The sequence below is a fragment of the Cetorhinus maximus genome, chromosome 17 (genome assembly GCF_964194155.1).
Source record: "Cetorhinus maximus chromosome 17, sCetMax3.hap1.1, whole genome shotgun sequence".
Lineage (NCBI taxonomy): Eukaryota > Metazoa > Chordata > Chondrichthyes > Lamniformes > Cetorhinidae > Cetorhinus > Cetorhinus maximus.
In genome coordinates this window covers 34,253,958-34,278,042 of record NC_135895.1, presented here as the reverse complement: position 1 = coordinate 34,278,042, position 24,085 = coordinate 34,253,958, and the positions used below count along the sequence as shown (strand labels likewise).

General features: G+C 41.5%; 1 protein-coding gene across 4 annotated transcripts in view; it reads left to right on the top strand.

Annotated features, from left to right (window-relative positions):
• Positions 1-3,677: 3,677 nt before the first annotated feature.
• elovl8b (ELOVL fatty acid elongase 8b) overlaps positions 3,678-24,085 on the top strand; it is a 46,857-nt gene continuing 26,449 nt past the window's right edge. Inside the window, exons 1-4 of one of the 4 annotated variants that reach the window (XM_078560956.1) lie at positions 3,688-3,806; positions 4,707-4,896; positions 18,390-18,471; positions 21,467-21,654. In XM_078560956.1, the coding sequence (XP_078417082.1) occupies positions 18,414-18,471; positions 21,467-21,654 (246 nt within the window). In that variant the 5' untranslated portion in view covers positions 3,688-3,806; positions 4,707-4,896; positions 18,390-18,413. Of the gene's footprint in view, positions 3,807-4,706; positions 4,897-6,099; positions 6,205-18,389; positions 18,472-21,466; positions 21,655-24,085 lie in introns of those variants that run through there. The other 3 variants (XM_078560955.1, XM_078560957.1, XM_078560954.1) reach the window with 3 other exon arrangements.

Below are 24,085 nucleotides of genomic sequence, written 5' to 3'. Positions count from 1 at the left end.
TTCACAGTACCACCCTTTATCTTTGTGGGGACTGTCTACACTGTGCCCATAGAATCTCATTTTTGAATGCCTCCCACTGCTTTGACACTGTTTTCCCTTCTAGTAGCTGTATCCAGTCCACTTTCGCCAGTGTCTTCCCCCCAATTTAGAACTTTTGCTTCTGTTCTATCTTTGTCCTTTTCCATAATGATGCTAAATCTAACTGTATTATGGTCACTATCTCCAAACTAGTCCCCCACTGCTACTTCATCCATTGCCCAGCTTCATTTCCTAAGGCTAAATCTAGAATTGCGCCCCGCTCTTGTTGGGCTTGTTATGTGCTGGCTAAAAAATGTTCTCTTGAGTGCACTTCAAGAATTTTGTGCCCTCTGTGCCCTTCACACTGTTTCTATCCCAGTTAATATTAGGGTAATTGAAGTCTCCAACTATTACTGCCCTGTTGTTTTTGTGCTCAGAAATTTGCCTACATATTTGCTCTTCTAACTCCCTTCTGCTATTTGGGGGTCTATAGTACACTTCTAGCAGTGGGGCTGCCCCTTTTTTATTTCTGAGCTCAACCCATATGACCTCATTTGATGCTTCATTTAGTATAACACCCCTCCTCAAAACTGTCATTGATTCTTTAACCAATAATACAACACCTCCACCCTTTTTATCCCCCTCTTTAACCTGCCTGAAATCTCTAAATACAGGGATGTTGAGCTACCATTTTTATCCCTCTTTAAGTCGTTTCCATTATAGCGATGATATTATGCTGCCATGTGCTTATCTGTGCCCTCAGCTCATTGGCTTCATTTGCTATACTCCTTATATTTACATATATACCTTTTAACATTGCCAAATTCCTGTGCTGTACAGTTTTTAACCTGTGCTTCTTGTCTTTCAGAGTCACTCACTAACTTTCCACCTCCCGTTCTCTGCTCCGAATTTGCCCTCAGGTTCCCATCCCTCTGCCAATATAGTTTAAACCCCCACCTCCCCTGCCACCCACCCCACAAAAGCACTAGCAAATCTCTCTGTGAGGATATTAATCTCAGCCCTGTTCAGGTAGACCATCCAGCTTGTACAGGCCCCACCATCCCCAGAGCCAGTCCCAATGCCTCAAAAATCTGATGCCCTCCCTCCCACATCAGTTCTCCAGCCACAAGTTTAATCGTTCAATTCTCCTATATCCATGCTCACTAGCATGTGGACTGGAAGTAATCCTGAGATTACTGCTTTAGAGGTCCTGCGTTTCAATCTCCTTCCTAGCTCCCTGAAATCTACTTTCAGGACCTCATCCCCCTTCCTACCTAAGTTGTTGGTACCCATGTGGACCACAACCTCTAGCTGTTCACCCTCCCCTCCCCAGAAGAATCTCCTGCAGCCGTTCCGTGACATCCTGACCCTGGCACCAGGGAGGCAACATACCATCCTGGAGTCACATCTATGGCCACAGAAATGCCTGTCTGTTCCTCAAACTAAAAAGTCCCCTATCACTCCTGTTCTTCCCCTCTTCTTCCTCTTCTCCTGTACAGCTGAGCCACCTGTGTTGCCACAAACTTGGCCCTGACTGCACTCCTCCGAGGAACCAATGCCCTCAGTATCTAAAATGGAAAACCGATTAGTGAGCGGGACCTCAGAGGACTCCTGCACCACCTGCCTGGTTTTGTTGGACTGCTTGACAGTCACCTATTCCCTTTCTGCCTCCATGCTGTTAATATGTGGTGTGACCACATCTCAGGACATGCTATCCACGTAGCTCACAGCCTCACGGATGCGCCACAGTTACTCCAGCTGCCGCTCAAGTTCCGAAACCCGAAGCTCAAGTTTCTGCAGCTGGTGACACTTCCTGCACATGTGGTTGCCCAGGTCACTGGTAGCGTCCACAACTTTCCACACACTACAGGACATGCATTCCACACGACTGAGCTGTCTTTACTTCACTTACATTAACTTTATTTTACTTTGGTTTTCTTATATTAATTTTACTTGGCCTTAACTTAATAGTAATACAACTATTGATAAACGTTACTTGTATTGAGAAATCTAATATTTGACACACTTTACGAGTTGCAATAAATCTTTCTTAAAGGACCTCTTTCCCATGTGCACCAAATTCCCACATGAACTTACTCGGTCTCCATCTCACAAAGAGATACTCTCCTGTCTCCTCGTGCACCCTTGCTACCATGATTGTTGGAGGTGTATGACATGCAATGTGTGTCTCTGTAAGTAAAAGCATATACATGCATAAAGGATAGGCCCCAATGTTCTATCCTTCAAATTCTGGCCGTCTGTGTTATAACATTGAGGATGCACAAGAGACCAGAATTGGAGCGGAGTTATAGGGCTAGAAGAGGTTAAGGAGCTAAAGAAAGATGAGGACAGGGAGGGATCTAAAAACTAGGATAAGAATTTTAAAATTCAGGTGTTACCAAACTAGGAACGAATGGGTGAACTGGATTTGGGTGAGTTGGATTCAGGCAAATCATTTTAAAAATTAACTTCCTTTGCATGCAGTTCTGGAATCCGCATTATAGGAAGGATGTGATTGTACTAGAGAGAGTGCAGAGGAGATTTACCAGGATGTTGCCTGGGCTGGAGAGTTTTAGTTATGAGGAGAGATTGGATAGACTGGGGTTATTTTCACTGAGGCAGAGGAGATTGAGGGGGGAACGTGATTGAGGTGTATAAAATTATGAGGGGTATAGATTGAGTAGACAGGAAGGAACTTTTCCCCTTGGTGGAGGGATCAATAACCAGAAGGCAGATTTAAGGTAAGGGGCAGGAGGTTTAGAGGGGATGTGAGGAAGAATTTCTTTCACCCAGAGGGTGGTGGGAATCTGGAACTCACTGCCTGAACGGGTGGGAGAGGCAGAAACCCTCATAACATTTAAGAAGTACTTGGATGTGCACTTGCGAAACCATGGCGTACAAGGCTATGAGCCTAGTGCTGGAAAATGGGATTAGAATAATTTAGATAATATCACCACCTTCAACACCTCTTTGTTCCTTTGTCTGTGACATCTTTTGATTATCTGCTCCTATCACTGCTTGCTTGTCCCTACAACCACCGCCAGCCCCCAACAACTTCTCACCTCCCCCTCCCTCCCTTAAACCAGCTTATATTTCACCCCTCTCCTAATATTACTCAGTTCTGTTGAAGGGTCATGAGGACTCGAAACGTCAACTCTTTTCTTCTCCGCCGATGCTGCCAGACCTGCTGAGTTTTCCAGGTAATTCTGTTTTTGTTTAGAATAGTTAGGTACTTCTTTGGCGGGCGCAGACTCGATGGGCCGAAGGGCCTTTTTCTGTGCTGTAGACCTCTATGACTCTTCAACGTGCAATGATTTAAAAGCAAAGCTCCGATGCTGCCTGCATTACAACTAAGATTCTGGTTGAAGGGGGACAAATAGACCACTTCCAGTAAAATTCATTCCTCTTGTGTCGTTGGATTTGTCTCGAGAGGGAGTGCGAACCTACTCGAAATGCTATTTTCTGGATTGGACATTTTACTCTGTGTGCACCTTTTTTCGAAAATGAAATAAAAAACCCACAATTCGTAAACAAGGAGGAGAAAAAAAAGAAATCAACGCTATTCGGCCTCAGAGCACGTCTACAATACAGAACTAGTTAGGGTGCAGAATGGCCCTGGCATCTGAAGAGGGAGATGATGTCTCGGACATGCGCAGCACACAGGGGGGAAGCTGACGCACACTCGGTCTCGCTGAGAGGAGAGCGCTGCTGCTTCTCGCTCAGCTTCTGCTCCCCTCTTCCCTCAGCAGACATCACCTGGCGGGACTGGCGGAGCGTTCGGCGGCCAGGTGAGTGCGGTGTGGGCCGGCCTCGCCTTCCACCCCCACCTCCCCCCCGTGCACAAGTTTTATCAGTGTTGTTGGTCAGCTCCTTTTGTTCTTTATCGAGGCGTGGCATTGTCCGTTATTGATTGCATCACTTGTTGAATGCTATGCACAGGATGTACTTCAAGGCAGCACGAACGCATATTTCTGGGGTCCCAAGGATTTCAGGAACTAATACAAAAGACGTTTTTTTTTACAATCCACTTTTTAAAAATTTGGGGCAATATAAGTAAAACTTTTTTTTGAGGAGGGGTGGGGGGGGATACGTTTTTCAGATTGTCTTAGGACTCTCCGAGTGAAACTTAACTTTAACCGGGTTATCAGTGGAATCGGCCTTTATTTCCAAGTTAAGTACTTCTCCCCGCCCCCCCCGAGCACTAACTGCACTGAGATCGATGCAGGCCTACACTGGTACAGTTTTTGGGTAGTTTCCTGTTGACTGGATCTGGCTTCGCCCTGCCCGGGTTCCACTGCAGCCCGGCCCTGCACCATCGGGCGTGTTTAAACGGTTCAGGGGGACAAATTAAGAGTAAAGGAAGAACTAGCATTTCTGTAACGCCTTTTCGCTACTTCAGAACTTCTGAAAACACTATAGGTTGCTAAGGAAAACCACGTACTGCTTGGAAATTAGAAATTCGTGCAGGTTGAAAAGAAAAGGCATAAACAGCCTAGCAAGTTCATGCGGAAGAGATCTGTACAGTATCCAGCTCTCCAGGTGCTACAATAGAAAGCTTAGCTCATCTAATGAGGAACTAGAAAGAGCAGAGATAAGATGGTGGTTCGCAGATAGGTTTTCTATAAAAAGAGCATTTTGTGTATTCTGGCTTTTGTGTATTCAACTTGAAGACAATGAGTTTATTTCAGAGCAAAAACAGAAGAGTGGAACATGGAGAGTCTAAATGGAAAAGATAATACAAATGGTTGTTCTTCTGCCTCTGCACCCTGGAAGTTCAGTTTGTCCTACCCTCTGACTGTGGTTGGATGACAATCTGATCGGTTAGGTGAGATCTACCAATCAGATCATAGGAACTGCAATTGTACCAATGAACACTGGGCGAGGATACACCAGAGTCCTGTCAATTCTGAATAAAGGTGACAAGCTACCAGTTTAAAAAATATTCTTAAAGTGCGGTGGAAGATGCACTATTTATTTAAAGTAATCCTTTTCATTTCCTTCAGTAAGCATAGTCATTATCTCATTAGGTTTTTGGAATATTGTTACGATCGCAGCTGATGTGAATACTGGACAAGTCAGATCCCAGAGTGAAACCTGGCTTGATAGATCCTAACTTTTATTTTTTTGAAACCATGGAGAAAATTCACTGAACAAATTCACAGGAGTCTGTTGATGAACTTTTAACACAATAAAGCATTTATTAAACAAGAAAAATGAACTATATTACACCAGACAAAATGGTTGGAAAGATCTCAATACAAACAAAAGAATATGATTCAATATTCACTATTCCTTCACCCCAGCTATATTTTTACAGACACATGCAGATTAGGAAAGATAAAATAAGTATGCAGTACATGTGAATTAACAGGTGAGCTGTCAGACACACCACACTCCTAAGTTAATGACAGATGTGACCAAAGCAGGCTCCATGGATTTTTCAACAACCCACACAGGTGCTTGTCAGGAGCCAACCAGTCTCACTGAAACTCTGTCTTTTCATAAGGGCTTCCAGTATCCACATTCGAAGAAACTCACCTTGGCATTCTCTCCAAACGTTGCTCCCACTTGGGACAGCTTCAACAAGGATCCACGTCCAGGATTTTGATCTCGTCTTTTGAGACTCCTTTTCCGTGGATATCTGAGTACACTCAAGCTTCACCTTCCAAGTACACTTTCAGATCTTCGGCTGTGTCAAGCAGAACACCACTGCTCCAAAAGGGTACTGACCCACAGCACGGAGTCAACAACCTTAGGCAGCCCTCTCGGATCTCCTGCTTTGCTTCAAGTCTGCTCCCTGCAGCTCTGTCTTTAATTTGGAGCCTATTTCTCTGCTCCTTTCTCTTAAATATACCTACGGATCTCTTCCTAATCCCTGTCTTTGTCCCTACCTGGGACTTTCTTCTGGGGCCTCTATGTCCCACTCCCTGGTTTGGGACCTTCTCCCTGCCCCCCTCCTGTGTTCTGATCCCTGGGGGACACTCAGTACAATGGTGCTCTGGTTCAGGTCACCTGACCTGCAGTTTCACCACCTTTTCACTCCCCCTCTTCTGCACAGGCGCATTGGGCCGGTTCCCAGCCTGAAGAGTGGAAGAAAAACTAACTCTGCATGTGCAGCCACTTGCCAGCTGGCACATGTGCAGAAGGCCCAAGTTCCTGACCTCTGATTGCCGATTTAAAATTAAAGTAAGCATTTGCATGTCTTAACAATATATTAATACAAAAACATGTGCAGGGTATATGAAGAACTCGACCAAGTACTTCTGGAATGTTGATATCTTACTGGAACTACATGTATAGTCCAGGGCTTAATCAATTTTTTTTTGTGGAAAAGTAGTTTGAATATTATTGTCTTACTATTGTCATGAACCTCCGTTGTCTAGAGCTAGTAAAGAAGCCTTGATGATTATTCAGTAAGTAGAATGTCGTATGTTATACAGGCACACGTCTTGCTGATTGGCTTTGGGAATGGAGCTTTAGTTGATAATTTTATTTATATAAAAAAGCAAGCCATGGGCGGTGAAATGGAATAGGCCTAGTCTCAAAGGTTGGGTTGACACAGGATGATTTGGATGTGTGCCAGGATAACTCTTTTATTGGTAAATGATTTGTAACTATGTGCAGAAAGACAAAATGCTAACAGGATTTCAATAACTTTCATTGTGGTGTGCTGTGTCTTTTGAATTGCGTTCATAAATTTAGTATCTACGCAGATAAATATCAAAGGGTATTTGACGTTGATAAATGTAGTTCTAACCACCATTAAAATTAATGGTGACATAACATTTTCAGAAGACAACTTCCAGTCATTTTAGCCCACCTACCCATAGTATTCCCTTGGTGCATTTCTTGTAATGCGGAGTCCCATTTGTTAACATGAACCTACCCTAGTTTCTTCGTGAAACCCATTAGGATTTCTTGTTTCACCATCTGTGTCACTAATCTGCTCCACATACTTATCACTTTAAATTGAGAAAACATTCTGCCAGCATTTCCTATTTATTTTATTGTCTTCCATTTGTAGATATGTTCCTTTGTACTGAACTTTTCCATTTGCCAGAAGTGCTTACTTTGGATACAATTTGTGCAAACCTTTTTATAGTTCTAAACAATTCTATCATGATCCCTTCTAGGCCTTTTAAGATAGGGAAAAAAAAGTCAATCTTTAATTTCTCTTGTTTTGCTCCCTTAAGGTCTAGGATCAACCGTGCAACCCTTCTTTGTAGCTTCTGAATATCATTTTTGGAACAGCGAGACTAAAATTGCCCTCTGCCTTGTTGCTCCTCCTTACCTTTAAAAGCTGTCTCAAACCCCACCAGCAACCCTGCTTTTGATCATTTTCTAACTTTTCCATGATTGCTCTGCATTTGCTTCTCCACTTTTAAGGATTTTGAGACTTTTTTTTACTTTACAAGTAATATAGAAGATAAGTTAATTAATGTGGTTGCTTAACACTCTTAAGTCAGGAGTAATAGTAATCCTGAGATGTATTTGGAAAGCCTTTTAAAATTGAGCCTTTTTTTAGTGTTGTATCTGGTGAATGGAGAATTTCTGATTTGGATGAGTTAATTGACTTGTGAAAATAGTTGCTCCTGCATATAAATTTAACACCATTGATTCAGAAAAAGGCTTTAATAAATCATCCCTGTATGTACTCTCACTAACAATGAATGTAAAAAGGATGATAATTCTTCAGTTGGCAGGGTGATTTTTATATGATTGTGCAATCAAACTGTTTTTAGAGGAAGAGAACACAAATCAACTAATTTCTCCATTGCTGCTGTTTGTTTTAACAGATATTGTACTATTGCTTGGAAATAATACAGTTCAATGATTTCTCATCAGAAACAAATAAATTCCTGGTTGGTTGTGTGGCATCATTAGTACAGTGTTTTGGGAATTATGGTGACTCATGCTACGGAGTAGAGGACATGCCTTTAAAATAAAGGTATTGCCTAAACTTTATAGTCAGACCTTATTTAGGTTAGTCTTTCAGATGCAGCATTAAACTGAGACCATCCCTGCCCTGTCAGGTGGGCATAAAAGATCCCATGGCACTATTTTGATGGAGAGTAAGGGAGTCATCCCTGTTGTCTTGGTCAATATTTATCCCTTAACATCACAAAACCAGATTATCTGGTTATTATTATATTGCTATTTGTGAGACCTTGCTGTGAGTAAATTGCCATTTTTCCTATATTACAATAGTGATTACTTCATAACTGCTTTGGCTGTAAAGTGCTTTGAGATGTCCTGTTGTTGTGAAAGGCGATATATAAATGCAAAATCTTTTCTTTCAATTTCCTACTGCAAGTCCTTTTTGGTGATAGATATACCTATAATACAACTTTGGCATGTAGGTGGTTGACCTTTACATGTCATCCACATATCAGTATGGAGACCAGTGCTGTGCACATAATGCTTTCAAGTTTTCAATGATTATCCGTGTTTCTGGCTTGTTGGGCATTGTCTGGCTTCTTCTACCTCCTCCCATTTGTATAAATTTACAGTATACAGTTGACTTTTAACTTAAAAATGATTATTTCAAATGTTTTAGCAATTTTCAATTTTTCTGTATTATTTATGATTCATTCGAACTGCTACAGAACTCATTTTTGGTAGCTGCTTGAATTAGTACTTCTTGTACCTTGAGCACTTACCACTAGATCGATGTGCCATAACACCGGCTAATCTTCTTTCTGAACAAAATGGTGTTTTCTTGATTTCTCCAAGCAAACTTTCTTACTCTTTCTCACCTGAAAGCAACAGTGCCTTATGGGACAAAAACAAAAATACCTTGGAAAAACTCAGCAGGTCTGACAGCACCTGCAGAGAGGGATACAGTTGACGTTTTGAGTCTGTATGACCCTTCATCAGAACTAAATAATATAGAAATGAGATGAAATATAAGCTGGTAGAGGGGGGGTGGGACAGGAGGAGCTTGTTTGCGTTGAGCTTCACTGGAGCTGCAAACTGGAGGAACAGCACCTCATCTTCCAACTAGGCACTTTAGAGTCTTCCAGACTTGATCTGAAATCGTTGAACTCAATATTATGAACTTTCTCCTCCATCCCCACCCCCTTTCCGATCCCCCTTTTTCCAATAATTTATAATTTTTTTTTACAAATATATTTTTCTTTTCCCACCTATTTTAAAATTTATTTCGATCTATTATTTCATCTCCACCTTTTAGCCCATTTTGATCCCTTCCCCCCACCCCACCTCCACTAGGGCCATCTGCCACTAGCTTGTCCTGCTTGCTACCCTTAATGTCCCCATTAACACATCCTTTAGATAATATCACCACCGTCAACACCCCTTTGTCCTTTTGTCTGTGACATCTTTGGCAGTCTCTTCCTGGCCTCCACCTATCACTGGCCCCCTATCGAGCTCCTCCTGTCCATCCCCCCCCCCCCCCCTCTTCCAGCTTATATTTCGTCTCATTTCTATATTTTTAAGTTTTGATGAGGGGTCATACGGACTCGAAACGTCAACTGTTGCAGATGCTGTCCGACCTGCTGAGTTTTTCCAGGTATTTTTGTTTTTGTTCTAGATTTCCAGCATCCGCAGTATTTTGCTTTTATCTTAGTACCTTATGGGAACTGCTTTGCTTCGCTTCCAGGATCAAAAAAGTTAGCATAACTTGACCTCTCAATTGCTTCTCCATGTTTTGAATGCTTCCTCTTCATTGCCATTTATTGGAACTGTCTTGGTGCTGATAGTCTAGATTGTGGACCATTTAAGGCCTTTTCATGGGGCTGCCTCCTTATTAGATAGCTGAGGTTGCTAAGGGAAAACTTTGCTTTATTGATTTTGAAAAAAGCTTTATTGGGAATTGTACCATTTTGAGCTTATCAACTGCAACAACAAATACTTGCATTTATTGTGCCTTCAAAGTAGGAAAATGCCCCAAGGCACTTCACAGGAGATTCAGATAACAATTGATACTGAGCCAAAGAAGGAGATATTAGGACAAATGACTAAAAGCTCAGTATTGTTTTTCCCATCTTTTATTTAAGATCAAAAGTTTGTGCTTCACATCATTTTATTGTTTTAATGGCATTTTTGGCGGCTGTTTTTAAGCATTCACCTGCTTTAAATGCTTCCCTGAGTTATACACATGACATACACTCTGCTATCTAACAGTAAGTGAGGCATAGAAACAGCAGCTAGAAATTCAGGAGTGCCCATTTTTTGGCGAGCGTGAGGTTCATATCCTGTGGCAGAAGGGTGATGTGCAAAGCTTTCCAGATGCAGAACATAAATGACCAGATTTTAAAAAAATAATTGACAGCGAGAATTACCATTTATTGAAGATGCCAAAGATTTGCTCGCCTAGAAATTGGTCTGTGCTTCTCAGCCCCCAATATAGCGAGGAGCAAGTGTGCCTATATTTCTGGCTCTAGCAGGAGCCTGATTTTGTACCAGTTGTTGCACCATGCTGGCTTCTTTATAATGAGACCCTCAGCCCTCAATTAAGGCAAGGTTTTATAACCATGTCCTTAAAATACATTTTCAGTGTATATTTATTTCTGGCTTACAGGTATGATCCTTGACCAGAACCCAGGACATTGTTGGAGGGCAGGGTGGTGACAGATATGGTTAGGGACCAATAACGTTTTGTTTAAAGTAGATAAAGTTTGAGATTCAAGACACTTATTAAGTGAATAAAGTCACAAGATTCCACAAGTTTTGAACAAACATAAATAAACTTTACTATACAGTTCAGAAAGATAAAACAATTTACATTATCTATCTTATACTCTCTAATATACAGGGTAAGTATAAGGTATATGTGAATTAACAGGCAAGTTGTGGTCAGACACACCACACTACACAATAGATGACAGATGCAACCAAACTCAATTCCATGGATTTCTCAACAACCCACCCAGACGTTTGTCACATTGTGAGCCAGCCAATCTCACTGAAACTTTGTCTTTCTCACGAGGGTTTCAAGTCTCCAGTTAAAGATCTTCCCTTGGAATTCTCTCAAAATTGCTCCCGCTTGAATGTCTTCAACAACGACCCACCTCACAGGATTTGAATCTCGCCTGATGAGATTCTTTTTTTTCTGGATCTCAGAGGACACTCAAGCTTCACCTTCCAAGCACAATTTCAGACCTTTGGCTGTGCCAAGCAGAACACTGCTGCTCCAAAGGGGTACCTTTGCCCCAACGGCCCACAGCACAGAGTCACCAACCTTCGGCTGCCTGCTCAATCTTTACGGCTCCTCTCACTTCCAGTTTGCTTAAAGTCTGCTCCCTGCAGCTCTTTCTTGAATTTGGAACGTATTATTCTGCTCCTTTCTTTAATTTCACTTAACGGAACCTATTCCTGTCCCCTATCTTCATCCCTTACCTGGGACTACCTTTTGGGACCTCATCCTGTCCCCCTCCTTGGTTTTGTACCTTTTCCCTGTCCTCTACTCCCCCGTGTCCTGCTCCCTAGGGCACTTACAAGAAAATGGCACTCTGTATCAGGTAATTTGGCCTGCATTTTCGCCCTGTTCTGCTTCCTCCTCCTGCGCAGGCATACAGGGCCGGTCCCTGACTGAAGGTATGAAAAAACTCGAACTGTGCATTTGTGACCATTTCCCGGCTAGCGCATGTGCAGGAGGCCTGAAGTTTTTCAGGAATTGGAGTTCCTGACCTACAAACTAAAGAAGGTAAGTATTTGAGTTTCTTAACACTTACAATGTTGCATTCAGAACTACTGATTGGAAAAAGTTGTTGTGACCTGGTTGCAATCCATCAAAGAAAACACCTGATTCAACCTATTGTGCCAAAATCAACAGTGCACATGACAGGAGAGAAAATTTTGGCTCCCAAATACTTCATTTCTTGACAGTGACGTGTAGAGTTTTAATAATTTTATTTAATAAGGACTTAAAATCAGACACTTATAGTGTACTTGTATCCCTTTCTTTCTTCCTCTCTTCCCATCTGAATTGAACTGAATATTTAATTGATTTTTACTTTTTCTGCCTGGCAATAATGCATTTAATCATTACTTACAGATTTAATGGATTAGGGTTTAAATTTTGAAGTGAGATATAAGGATTAGGTGCAATGGAGATGCTCCCTCCGTGTCATGAAGATATTAGTGTATATAATGTTATTGGAAATTATTCTAAATTGGACTTGTAGTCGGGTCTATGGGGGTGTGTGTGTGTCTTAACTGGGTTAAAGCCAGCTAGACTGGGTGCTTTGATGTATAGTAGTTTGAGATGTTAAACAGTAAGGTAGAGGGTACCTTTGCATTTTGTTGAATAAACCATTCAAAGATTGGAGGTGAAATTTTGCACCTAGTTAGGAGACACCAAGCAATATGTTTATATTACTAATAAAATTGGTACTATGAAAGGGGCTTTATTGTTAGAAGAGGTGGAGTTTAAAGGGCCTGGTGATACAATGAGAATTTGCATTAAAAGGGAAGGCTAGGTATATACAGAAAAGAGTTTTATGTGAGAGTCAGAGGCATGTAAGATCTAAGCTGCCTGTAAGCCTACAATGGTAAAAAGGAACCAAATTGCATGGGATCTCATTTTGAATTCGTAAGATAAAATGTGCTTTTCCTGGTGTCTACTTAAGACTGTGGGTTATTGTCCCCTTGGTGAAGATTTACCTAGGGGTGATTAATTTGGGGATTTGTTTACAAGTTGTTATGGTAGTATTTGTAGATGTGTATGTGTTTAATTCCTTGTTAAATTAATAAATGTTTAAGTTAATTTATATAAAAACCTCTGGAGGCTTGGTGGTTTCATTTCTGAATTCAGAGTTGCATCTCAAACATACCAATTGAAAATATAGGTTATGACAGTTGTTTAAAGTTTCCCGCTGAGATTTTAAATAACTCAGCTTTTACCAACTGCTGTTCAACACTTTTCAATATGAATAACTATTGATCAGTTTTATAACTTGTGCAGCATTTTGTTTGATATGCTTCCTGTAACATTGATGCATAGGTGCCATATTTGCATAGGTTTCTTTGGCCTGCACCTGCACAGTCTTGTTTTCATATGCCTTTTTCAAAGGGTTGGGCCAGTTAACTAATCATTTTTCAATTGATTGGTTCATGAGGCAGGCAAACTTAATCTGTTGTTTCTTTTTATACTGGTAAAGAGAGTGATTATACGTATGTTTGTATTGAGCTGGTTTACTTTGTATCTTTTTTAGATAGGAACTTCTACGGAGGTGTTTACCAAAGAGTCAGTTCTCTATTTTTGTGAGCTGAGGTTATGAGCAAAATGAAGGATTGTTCCGGAAAATGGTTTGAATAAAATACACAGAAAATGTGCTAATTTTCGTTGAGATGCTTGATTAATATCTGCCATGGAGATCACTTAACTTGATATCCAATATTGGTTTGCCTGGTATGATGGGCATGTAGTTTATTTGCAGGAGTTGGGATGCACAGACATCAGTATCATGTAGTTGATAAGTTTAGTTGTTACCTGGTGCGTACTGCAAGTAAAATGTATGTAATCTGCCTTGACCTAATTCCTAGTGAGCATGAATATACTGTGGAGGAATGTCACATTTTATCCTGCAGCCTGAAGTTCAGGAGAATAATTTGTTTGAACTTTAACTTGGTTCCTTGGGTGATAGGGATGCCTTTTCAAATTTTAGTGGGGTTGTGCTTTGTTATGCAGCTGTTTGTACTTTCACCTTTGTTTCATATCATGCAATTCTTCATTTTTTAGTACTGTCATAGCTTGAGGAGATGGACAGAGCACCCTCCTCTGGTTTCTCCCTATTGCTGCTTATTGCAATATGTGCCCATGTGGTACAGTTCCATCCTTGCTGTCCTCCTGGATATATATGTGATTTCTGCTTAGCAACCCACCAACCAGTGAGGTGACTTGAGCTCTAGATGTCCTTTTATGAAGAATTGCACGTGTATTAGCATTCTACCACTCTGGCACCTTGTGGTATGGAGTGACAATAATCTCTGGTATCCAAGGCCTTTTCCAATAAAACAGAAATTGTAAGTTTCAGCTGAAGGCCGGACATAATTGTGAATTATATAGATGCGTTTCAATGGAAGCTTGATAAATGTGAGAAAGAAAGGAATAGAAGAATATGCTGATAGGATGATTTAAAAGCGGTAGGAAGAGGCTCATGCGGAGCACAAACATCACCATAGAACAGTTGGGGCGAATGACTGGTTTCTGTGTTGTGCATTCTACATAAGTATTCCATGTGGTGTTAAGCCTTTAATTATACTGCCTTGTGGTGTTTCGTTCCATTTTTTAATAAGATTGTGATTTGATAGAGCGCATACCTCGCCACATTGTGTCAACTCAACATTCTCTCAATTATACAGCTCTTCCTGGAGACTTTCTCTGCCTGGTTGATGCTCTGTAACTACAAAGCCAAAAAAAAAAGGAAATTTTTTATTAAGACCTTCCATCCCACCCAGGGTAGCTTCAATCCATATCCAAAAACCTGCTCTGAAAACTCTGCTTACATTTTGACAGACTTGACAGATTCTGCCATGACATTCTAAAATCGTCAACATTCTAAACAAAACAACTCACAACATTCTTTTTAAAAAGTCGATTCACCCCTACCTCCCAATGTTAATAGAGCCTCTAAAACAAATTCCAGGATCTAGACCTGGATCCACATCTTTGCCAAAGAGATTCCAGGATCTAGACCTGGATCTACATCTTTGCCAGAGACTAATCAGTTCTTCCTTGGGCCATACCCTATCTACCAAGTTTTGTTGCAATCTACCCATTAGTTTTTTAGATATGTTGTTCACAAACATATCTACAAAATGGGTGCAAACATTACCTCCGCCCATCTTCAGTGGTGAAGATAATGAAAAAAACTTCATGAAGCAATAAAGATAGAGTTCCCTTTTTATGTAAAATTCTGCAGCTGTTGACTCCTTGACGTTGCCTCCCACATTGAGGTTCCAAAATGTGCAAAAACTTGCATTCTTGTAACCTCCTCTATCTTGATTCCTCTATTTAATGAGATATGAATAAAGCTGATTTTTTTTTAAACAGACTTTAAATATGTGCATGATGTGATGACATAATTTAAGAATGGGAATATCTCCATTCTTGTATAGTGAACAAAAGCATGTATGTCTGGCTATAGCAATATGCCATTATTGCAAAGGTGTTTGAGTATAAAAGTTAGTGAATTTTTCCACATACCCAGTGAAGGACTCCTTCATATTTGCGAAGGCCATACAGGACTTGCACATCAATAGCAATGCTGTGTTCATGTGCTCATTTGACATTGCTAACCTATTTACCAGTATTCCATTTATATGTCTTAATGGGCTCCATCCTGCGCTCAAATTCACCTATGAAATGGAGCAGTCAAATTAACTCCCCTTCCTTGACATACTAGTTAAGGAAATCTGCCGAGGGATTCTCTACCACGGTGTACCACAAGCCTACCTTCACTGGTCAAGATGCGCATTGGGATTCTTACAGTTCCACCTTGTAAATAGGGCCTCAGCTATTTGCTCAGCATGCAAGCTTGATGCTGAAATAGGGTACGTCAAAAACACCCTGCAGGATAATGGCTACCCTGATCAAATCATTTCTCGCTGTATATCACGCAAACTCATGAACATGCCTAAGGCTGTCACTTTCAGCCCTGAAAAGTGCCCAGTCTACCTCAGATTACTCTGGAAGGGCAAGATATCGCAAAGATTTGAGCAACAGCTGAAGCTAGCTGTTTCATGCTGCTGCTATGCAGTAGCAACACAAATAGTATTCGCCACTAACAGGATGCTGTTTGCCATCAAGCCAAAAAGACGTTCTGCCTGTCACACAAATGAGTGATGTATATGAATTTCAGTGCCAGTGTGATGCTAGATATGTAGGCCATACGTCCCAAAGACTGGCAGTTCGTATCAAATAGCATGTCCCAGCCGCTGTTCGCAACAGGCAGGGTACAGACCATACTCAACCAACCCATGCTTACAAAACTCAGAACACAGTGTCCAACATTAGATGTGATTCCATGATTGGGCAATATTTGCTAAATCCTCAATGTGCTAAGAATTACACTGAAAACCAATTTAAGATTGTCAGTCAAGCTGATGTGGTGCATTTGAGTGTACTGGAAGCTACATATATTAATACACAGGGCTTTGTTCTTTGCAGACAAAAAGAACATGTACATACATTGCGCCTGTTTTAGCTAAACAAAATAAGTGACAGCATTTCACTGACTCATTCCTCAGGGCAATGCCTTGACCAATCAGGGTCAAGCTGTCTGGTTTAAATTTCAAACAATGCTTGGCAGTTAACTGTCAGTTACCATCAGTGGTGCATTCTTTATGGCAAAGCCACTTTCCAACAAATCAGCACACTTTTCACACAGTATAAACTGTTGTTTGCCCCCTTATATTGGTATTCTTGCAAATGTCCTGATGAGTGCAAGACAAAAAGCTTATAGACATGTCTCTTTTTTTCAGCAAAACTGTTGTATTGATCCTAATTACCTTGTGACTTTGTCACTTATTTGGTCAGAGAAGTTGGAAGTAAACATATTATAATTTAACCCATAAATAAGTCAAGTACAGGTAAAAAGTACAAAACTGGCAACCTCGGGACCGAGTCCATGCCAGATTTCTGATCTTGCTGGTTCCAGATAAAGATCCTGAGGCATTTCACAGAACCTGTAAATTAGATAAAGTTTGACAGTGATAAAATCTAAGCCTAAGGCAGCCACACTGAAGCTAAATAGTGCTTTGGTAAGGCCACAACTTAAAAACTGTAGTCACTTTGGGGTTACTGGAGTAATACTCAATGGAAGTTGTGCAGAGAAGTGCAGCTCCCCAAACCTTTCTGAGCTGGGTCTTGTGGGGTCAAGGGTTGTCCCAACCACTTGGACCATGGGAAACTATGGGCAGGAGAAGCGGGTTGCTACTCAGTATTGGTGTGACTACTCCCTGGGCAAGCCTGTAAGCTTTTTCACTCGTTTTAAGAGCACTTAAAATTCTTGCATAGCCTGCTTTTAAAAAAAAAGGCCTGGTTTTTGGACAATACCATTTTTCAGATAGCTGGATCTGAACTACTGTACCTGTAGTAGGACTGAATCTAGTTTGCACAGGCCTGGTAAAAGTCTTCTCTTGAAGAGAGATTTAACATCAATTTGCAGTTGTCCCAAGTGCAGTGCTGCTCAAAGCTGTACGGATTTTGCAAATGTAAGACACGCCTATCCTGAGAGAATTACATAATATGCCAAATAAAAGCATCATTGTCTGTGTTGCTGTTACTAGCCTGGTACTTGAAAGAGCTTCGTTAGTGGGATTAACTATTGTGACCCCTTTTTGTTGTAGTGACTGACTTTACTGGTAGTTGAATTAGCTATTGTGTAATAAAAATGTTTTATATTATATTACACTCCTATGTGTTTAAAATGGACTATAGTATATTAAAAGTTTCTGTAGGTTTATGGAACAAGCTCGAGGGGCCAAATGGTCCTAGTTCGTATATTAATATAAACTACAGGCTTCTTAAGGAGTTCCAGTTTAACTGTAGGGTTTCACACAAGTAGATGTATTTGGTGTAATACCAAAGATTTCTCTTTCTAAAAATAAATCTGTGTTTTTTGACACACGAACTGATCTTCATGTTCATTGATCAAATACATTTGCTAATAAATGATTTATAATCTAAGACATCAGTATAGTTCGCAAATGCTAGTTTATATGAATCATAAATAGAAGCCTGGAGATGAGGGGGGGTTGAGTTTGGGTTCTTCCATTATTGAAATTATTTCATCTAGTTGTGGATGGGCTGTTGGTGAAGGTGGAATATAGTTATGTGCAAATATTTCCATCTATCCACAATTGAGAGAGATTGCAGCAGGTCTGTGTGGAAATAGAGTTGGTCAGCTTCATGTTGTATCTGCTGAGTGACATACTGCACAACAACTGTTTCAGACTTTGACAGTATTGTGATTATTTAAAGGCCATCTTCAGTATCTTGGTGCTTCATGTAGTATCTGAACTTTTTACTCAGGTGGTGTGGCTGATAACTCCAATGCACTGTACCATAGACATTCCACCAGCGTGGTAAAACACAGGCTTTCCTCTGTTGCCTTCTTCATTTGGGTCCTGTAGAGGTCGAAATATAGGCCAAGCAGTTTGTTTACAATGGGGTAGGGGTGGGAGGATGGGGAAGAGAGGAAAAAGAGCCCAACTATACATGTGCAACTTCTAGAATCATTTCAAAGGAATAGGGTGAGTTTTGCAACAAAAGTATGTTCAGTTGCTTATCATTCCTGCCACAGACTTTTTCTCAACTAGAGCATTATTAAAAAATAAACAGGAAAGCAGTCCAACAATTAACAATTACGGCACCTTAATTGTAATGTGTTAATCTTTTTCAGGACTCAAATAGCATTGTGAACTCCATGGCTTCTACCTGGGAAAAGATTAGAGACTTTTATGACTGGGCAGTGGAAAATGGAGGTAAGAAAAACAGCAGTGTGTTCACAAAAAACTAATTTATTATTGCATTAAACAGATACAGAATAAGGTTTGTAGATCAAAAGATTAGGCTAAAAGTTGGCTGTTTTTGTCACACCTTGTGTCTGTTTTCTTTGGCATCAGTTATTTCTCCATTCTTCTAATTAAGACCGTAAGACATGGGAGCAGAAATTAGGCCATTCGGCCCTTCGAGTCTGCTCCGCCATTCAATCATGGCTGATAAGTTTCTCAACCCCATTCTCCCGCCTTCTCCCCGTAACCTTTGATCCCCTTACCAATCAAGAACCTATCTATCTCCGTCTTAAATACACTCAATCACCTGGCCTCCACAGCCTTCTGTGGCAATGAATTCCATAGATTCACCATTCTCTGGCTAAAGAAGTTTCTCCTCATCTCTGTTCTAAAAGGTCTTCTCTTTACTCTGAGGCTGTGCCCTCGGGTCCTAGTCACTCCTACTAATGGAAACATCTTCCCCACGTCCACTCCATCCAGGCCTTTCAGTATTCTGTAAGTTTCAATCAGATCCCCCCTCATCCTTCTAAACTCCATCAAGTATAGACCCAGAGTCCTCGAACGTTCCTCATATGTTAAGCCTTTCATTCCTGGGATCGTTCTCATGAACCTCCTCTGGACCCTCTCCAGGGCCAGCACATCCTTCCTGAGATACGGGGCCCAAAATTGCTCACAATATTCTAAATGTGGTCTGACCAGAGCGTTATAAAGCCTCAGCAGCACATCCCTGCTTTTATATTCTAGTCCTCTCGAAATAAATGCCAACATTGCATTTGCCTTTCTAATTATCGACTCAACCTGCAAGTTAACCTTAAGAGAATCCTGGACGAGGACTCCCAAGTCCCTTTGCACTCCAGATTTCTGAATTCTCTCCCCATTTAGAAAATAGTCTATGCCTCTATTCTTCCTACCAAAGTGCATGACCTTACACTTCCCCACGTTGTATTCCATCTGCCACTTCTTTGCCCATTCTCCTAACCTGTCAAAATCCTTCTGCAACCTCCCCACCTCCTCAATACTACCTGTCCCTCCACCTATCTTTGTATCATCTGCAAACTTAGCCAGGATGCCCTCAGTTCCTTCATCTAGATCATTAATGTGTAAAGTGAAAAGTTATGGTCCCAACACTGACCCCTGCGGAACTCCACTAGTCACCGGCCGTCTCCTGAGAAGGACCCCCTTATCCCCACTCTCTACCTCCTGCCAGACAGCCAATCTTCTATCCATGCTAGTACCTTGCCTCTAACACCATGGGCTCTTATCTTACTGAGCAGCCTCCTGTGCGGCACCTTGTCAAAGGCCTTCTGGAAGTCCAAGTAGATAACATCCATTGGCTCTCCTTTGTCTAACCTACTCGTTACCTCCTCAAAGAATTCTAACAGATTTGTCAGGCATGACCTCCCCTTGATGAAACCATGCTGACTTTGCCCTATTTTACCATGCATTTCCAAGTATTCTGAAATCTCATCCTTAATAATGGACTCTAAAATCTTACCAACTACCGAGGTCAGGCTAATGGGCCCATAATTTCCCGTCTTTTGCCTCAATCCCTTCTTAAACAGGGCGGTTACATTAGCGATTTCCCAGTCCTCTGGGACCTTCCCTGACTCCAGTGATTTTTGAAAGATCACCACTAACGCCTCCACTATCTCTTCAGCTATCTCCTTCAGAACTCTGGGGTGTAATCCATCTGGTCCAGGTGATTTCTCCACCTTCGGACCTTTCAGTTTTCCTAGCACCTTCTCCTTGGTAATGGCCACCATACTCACCTCTGCCCCCTGACTCTCTTGAACTTTGGGGATGTTACTCGTGTCTTCCACCGTGACTACCTATTCAGTTCCTCCGCCATTTCTTTGTTCCCCACTATGACTTCTCCAGTGTCATTTTCCAGCGGCCCAATGTCCACTTTTTCCTCTCTCTTACCCTTTATATATCTAAAAAAAACTCTTGCAATCTTCTTTTATTTTACTGGCTAGTTTACCCTCATATTTAATCTTCTCCCTCCTTATTTCTTTTTTAGTTGTCCTCTGTTGGTCTTTGTAGGCTTTCCAATCCCCTGGTTTCCCACTGCTCTTCGCCGCATTGTATGCTTTCTCTTTAGCTTTTATGCTGTCCCTGACTTCCCTTGTCAGCCATGGTTGCCTCGTCCTCCCTTTAGTATGCTTCTTCTTCCATTGTTGGAGCATGGATTGACATGAGTGGAATTCATGGCTTCCTGCCCTACAATCTCAATGGTTTTGTGTCATTAAAGGCCTTCACTCTGTTTTTGGCTTTAACACACTTATAAGTTTTTTTTATTATTCAGTGCAGTGGTGTGCTAAAGAGTTTTCCTTGTCATCAATAATATGCTCATGAATTTCTGCAGGCCTTCTGTGCATTTCTGTTGTATCGGGCTGAGACCAGGATATGTCTGGGCTCAATCCTTGGCACCTTGGTTAGTTTCTGATTTGGCAGGGGCAGGGCTGTGGGGAGTGAAGGGGGTAGCGGGAGAGGGGTGCAGTGGGGATTGTGTGGTGGCACAAAGACTACATTTGTTCAGAAGAGAAACTGTTCATACCAATTGTGCTGCACATGAGTGACAGCCCAGTGTCACAACAGGAAACCTATTGCTATGACCCGCACCCAAGATGTTCCTCTAGTAGCATGTGTGTTTACTGGCAATCTTCTTTCATCCTCCATGTGAATTGACCTCTTCCATATTCAAGGTGCTAAGCATTTAATATAATTCCAATGATTATCTTCAGGTGGTGGGAAATGTGGTTAGCATTTGTTAACTTTCATTATAATCAGTGCTCTGTTTCATATGTTTTTAAAATACTTCACAGAATTGTTCACCTATACTTCAGATCCATTTTTCAATGTGAGATGGTGTGTGCTATGTGTTGGGGAAAAGAAATAGGTTGTAAAATTTTGTGTATTTGCAAGTTCAATTAATTTTTAATTGTCTCTTTTTAACATTTTTCAGATAAGAGGACTGACCCCTGGTTCCTGGTTTACTCGCCTATTCCTGTTGTTGTTACCTTCATAATCTATCTTCTAATCTGCAAATATGGGCCAAAATACATGCTGAGCCGAGAGCCATTCAACCTGAAATATGTACTACTTGTTTACAATTTTGCCCTTGTTGCCATTTCAGCTTACATTTTTTGGGAGGTATGTGTGCTTCCTTCTAATTGTTATAATTGAAAGTCTTTTTTCTTATGCCAAAGGTATAATTCTTCTAAAAATGAAACTGCCATGTGGGTAAATCAGTAGGCTGGCCCACTACATTTCATCTTTGGGATGTAGATTTCATCCTACCTAAGGTAGTAGATTGAAAGTTATCTTGCTGATTATGCAAAATAAGCTTTCACAGCAAAAGCTTGCTCTAATAATGATCTCGGGCAGAGGCTGCTAAGAATAGCTGTGAAAAATAAATAATTTCTCTCATATAACAGTACTTTTTTTTATTTATTTGTTCGTTCATGGGATGTGCTCGTTGCTGGCAAACACGCTTTTTTTTTTGCCCTAATTGCTCTTGAGAAGGTGAGGAGCTGCCCTCTTAAACCGCTGCAGTCCATCTGGTGCATGAACATCCACAAAGATGTTAGGAAGAGAGTTTCAGGATTTAAACCCAGAGACAGTGAAGGAACGGAGATAAAGGGCTGGATCTTCATTGAGTCAGGAGACTCTGTGGAGGGATGAAAATGGCAGCCGGGGCCCGATTTTGGGATTCCTGTCCTCATTCCTGGCTTTTCTGATTTTCACCAGTGCTCTTTAAGGGTGTGGGCTGGTTCATGTTGCAAGCCTGTACTCAGACCTGGCCGCCTCCATTGTGGGGATAGGTATGCCCTAGTCCTCTGCAATTATCATGGAGTCGGGTCAGCTTTTCAAAGAGTTGTGGTTCACAGCACCTCGGAGGTCTCTTGAACCATAGTCTGGATGAGGGAGCCTTTTGAAAGATAAGTTCAAAAGGTCTTACCCATGCCAAGCTCAGCCCCTCCACCACATCCCATGGCTCCTCATAACCTCTATGCCAAGCTATGGCACTTACATTCACATTCAACCATCATACACTCAGTTTAGGACAAATTAACCCTATAGTGACAATCAAATATGTTTAAAAAAGCTTTTAAGAAACAGTCATTCGTTCATAAAAATGCATTTTACTGCAGGCCAATAAAAGTGTCAATCATCCAGACGCTTTAAAGCATCAAAAGCGGAAATTGCAAGCACTTGAAATCTCTTTATCTTGTGTGAATAAACAGCATGTGTGTGAAAGAGCGCTTCAATCTCCCTGAGGCATGGAGCTGTCTCAGGGAGATTGAAGCGCTATTGAAATAAATAAATGGGGAAAAAATTAATTAAACATGTCCCCTTCATGTGATTGTGTCACATGAGATGGGACATGTTTTATATTTCAGAAAACTATCTTATTCGATTTCATAAAAGCTTTAGGAAACCTCATCCCGCTCGTGGTTGAGGTTTCCTAAAAAATGTAAAGGCTGCTTGGCTTTTTCGCCTGCCCGCCAACCTTAAGGTTGTATGGGCAGGGTAAACAATTAATTAATTTGTTAATGGCCAGTCAGCTGCGCGCCCGCCAAACAAAACATTGCGAGACAGCACGATGATATCAGGATGCGTGCCCGATGTTGTCGCACGTCATTCGCGCTGGCGTGTCAGGCCCGTCCACGCACGCCAGACTGAAAAATTCAGGCCATAGAGTCATTATGGCAGAGGGAGGTTGTTTGACCCGTCGATTTCATGCCGGCTCTCTTTAGAACAATCTAGCCCGTTCCATTCCCCGTTCTATTCCCAACAGCTCTGCAAGTTTATTTCCCTCAAGTGCCCATCCATTTCCCTTTTGAAATGAGAAAGACAGAGTTAATGTTTTGAGTCCGTATGATTCTTCTTCAAAGCTCTAAAGAAGAGTCATATGGACTCAATGTTAACTCTGTCTTTTTCTCCACAGGTGCTGTCAGAACTGCTGTTTTTCCAGCATTTTTTGCTTTTGCTTCAGATTTCCAGCATCTGCAGTATTTTGCCTTCACCTTTCCCTTTTGAAATCATTATTTGTCTCCACTTACACCATCCTTGTAGGCAGCAAATTCTGGGTATGACCACTCACTGGGTAAAAAAAATTTTTTTCCTCACATCCCCCTGCATCTCTTGCACAGACCTAAACCTGTGTCCCCTAGTTGTTGGAAGATCATCTAGCAGGGGCCACTTTTCTTTGTCTACCTTACATAAACCTGTTAAAACCTTACACACCTCTATCAAATATTTCCTCGATTGTCTCTGCTTCAAGGAGAACAACTCCGGCTTCTCCAACCTAAGCTTGTAGCTAAAATCCTTTGGCGTAAAGGGGGTGTGGTAGGTGAGGGCTAGAGGGCCTAATGTTTAAGAAAAGAATTGGGACAAAGTCCCAGAGAACCCAGGGGGGGCGTTTCAAACAGCCCATCTTGGCACTTGGCAGCCTATGGCTGCCTCCGAACTGTGTCTGGGGGCCCCCCGGAATGAGGATCCTCTTGGGGCATATTTTCCCCAGGTGGATGTAGCAAGTGGGAAATTTGCCAACTCAGGAGTGAAAATCCAGGCCAATATT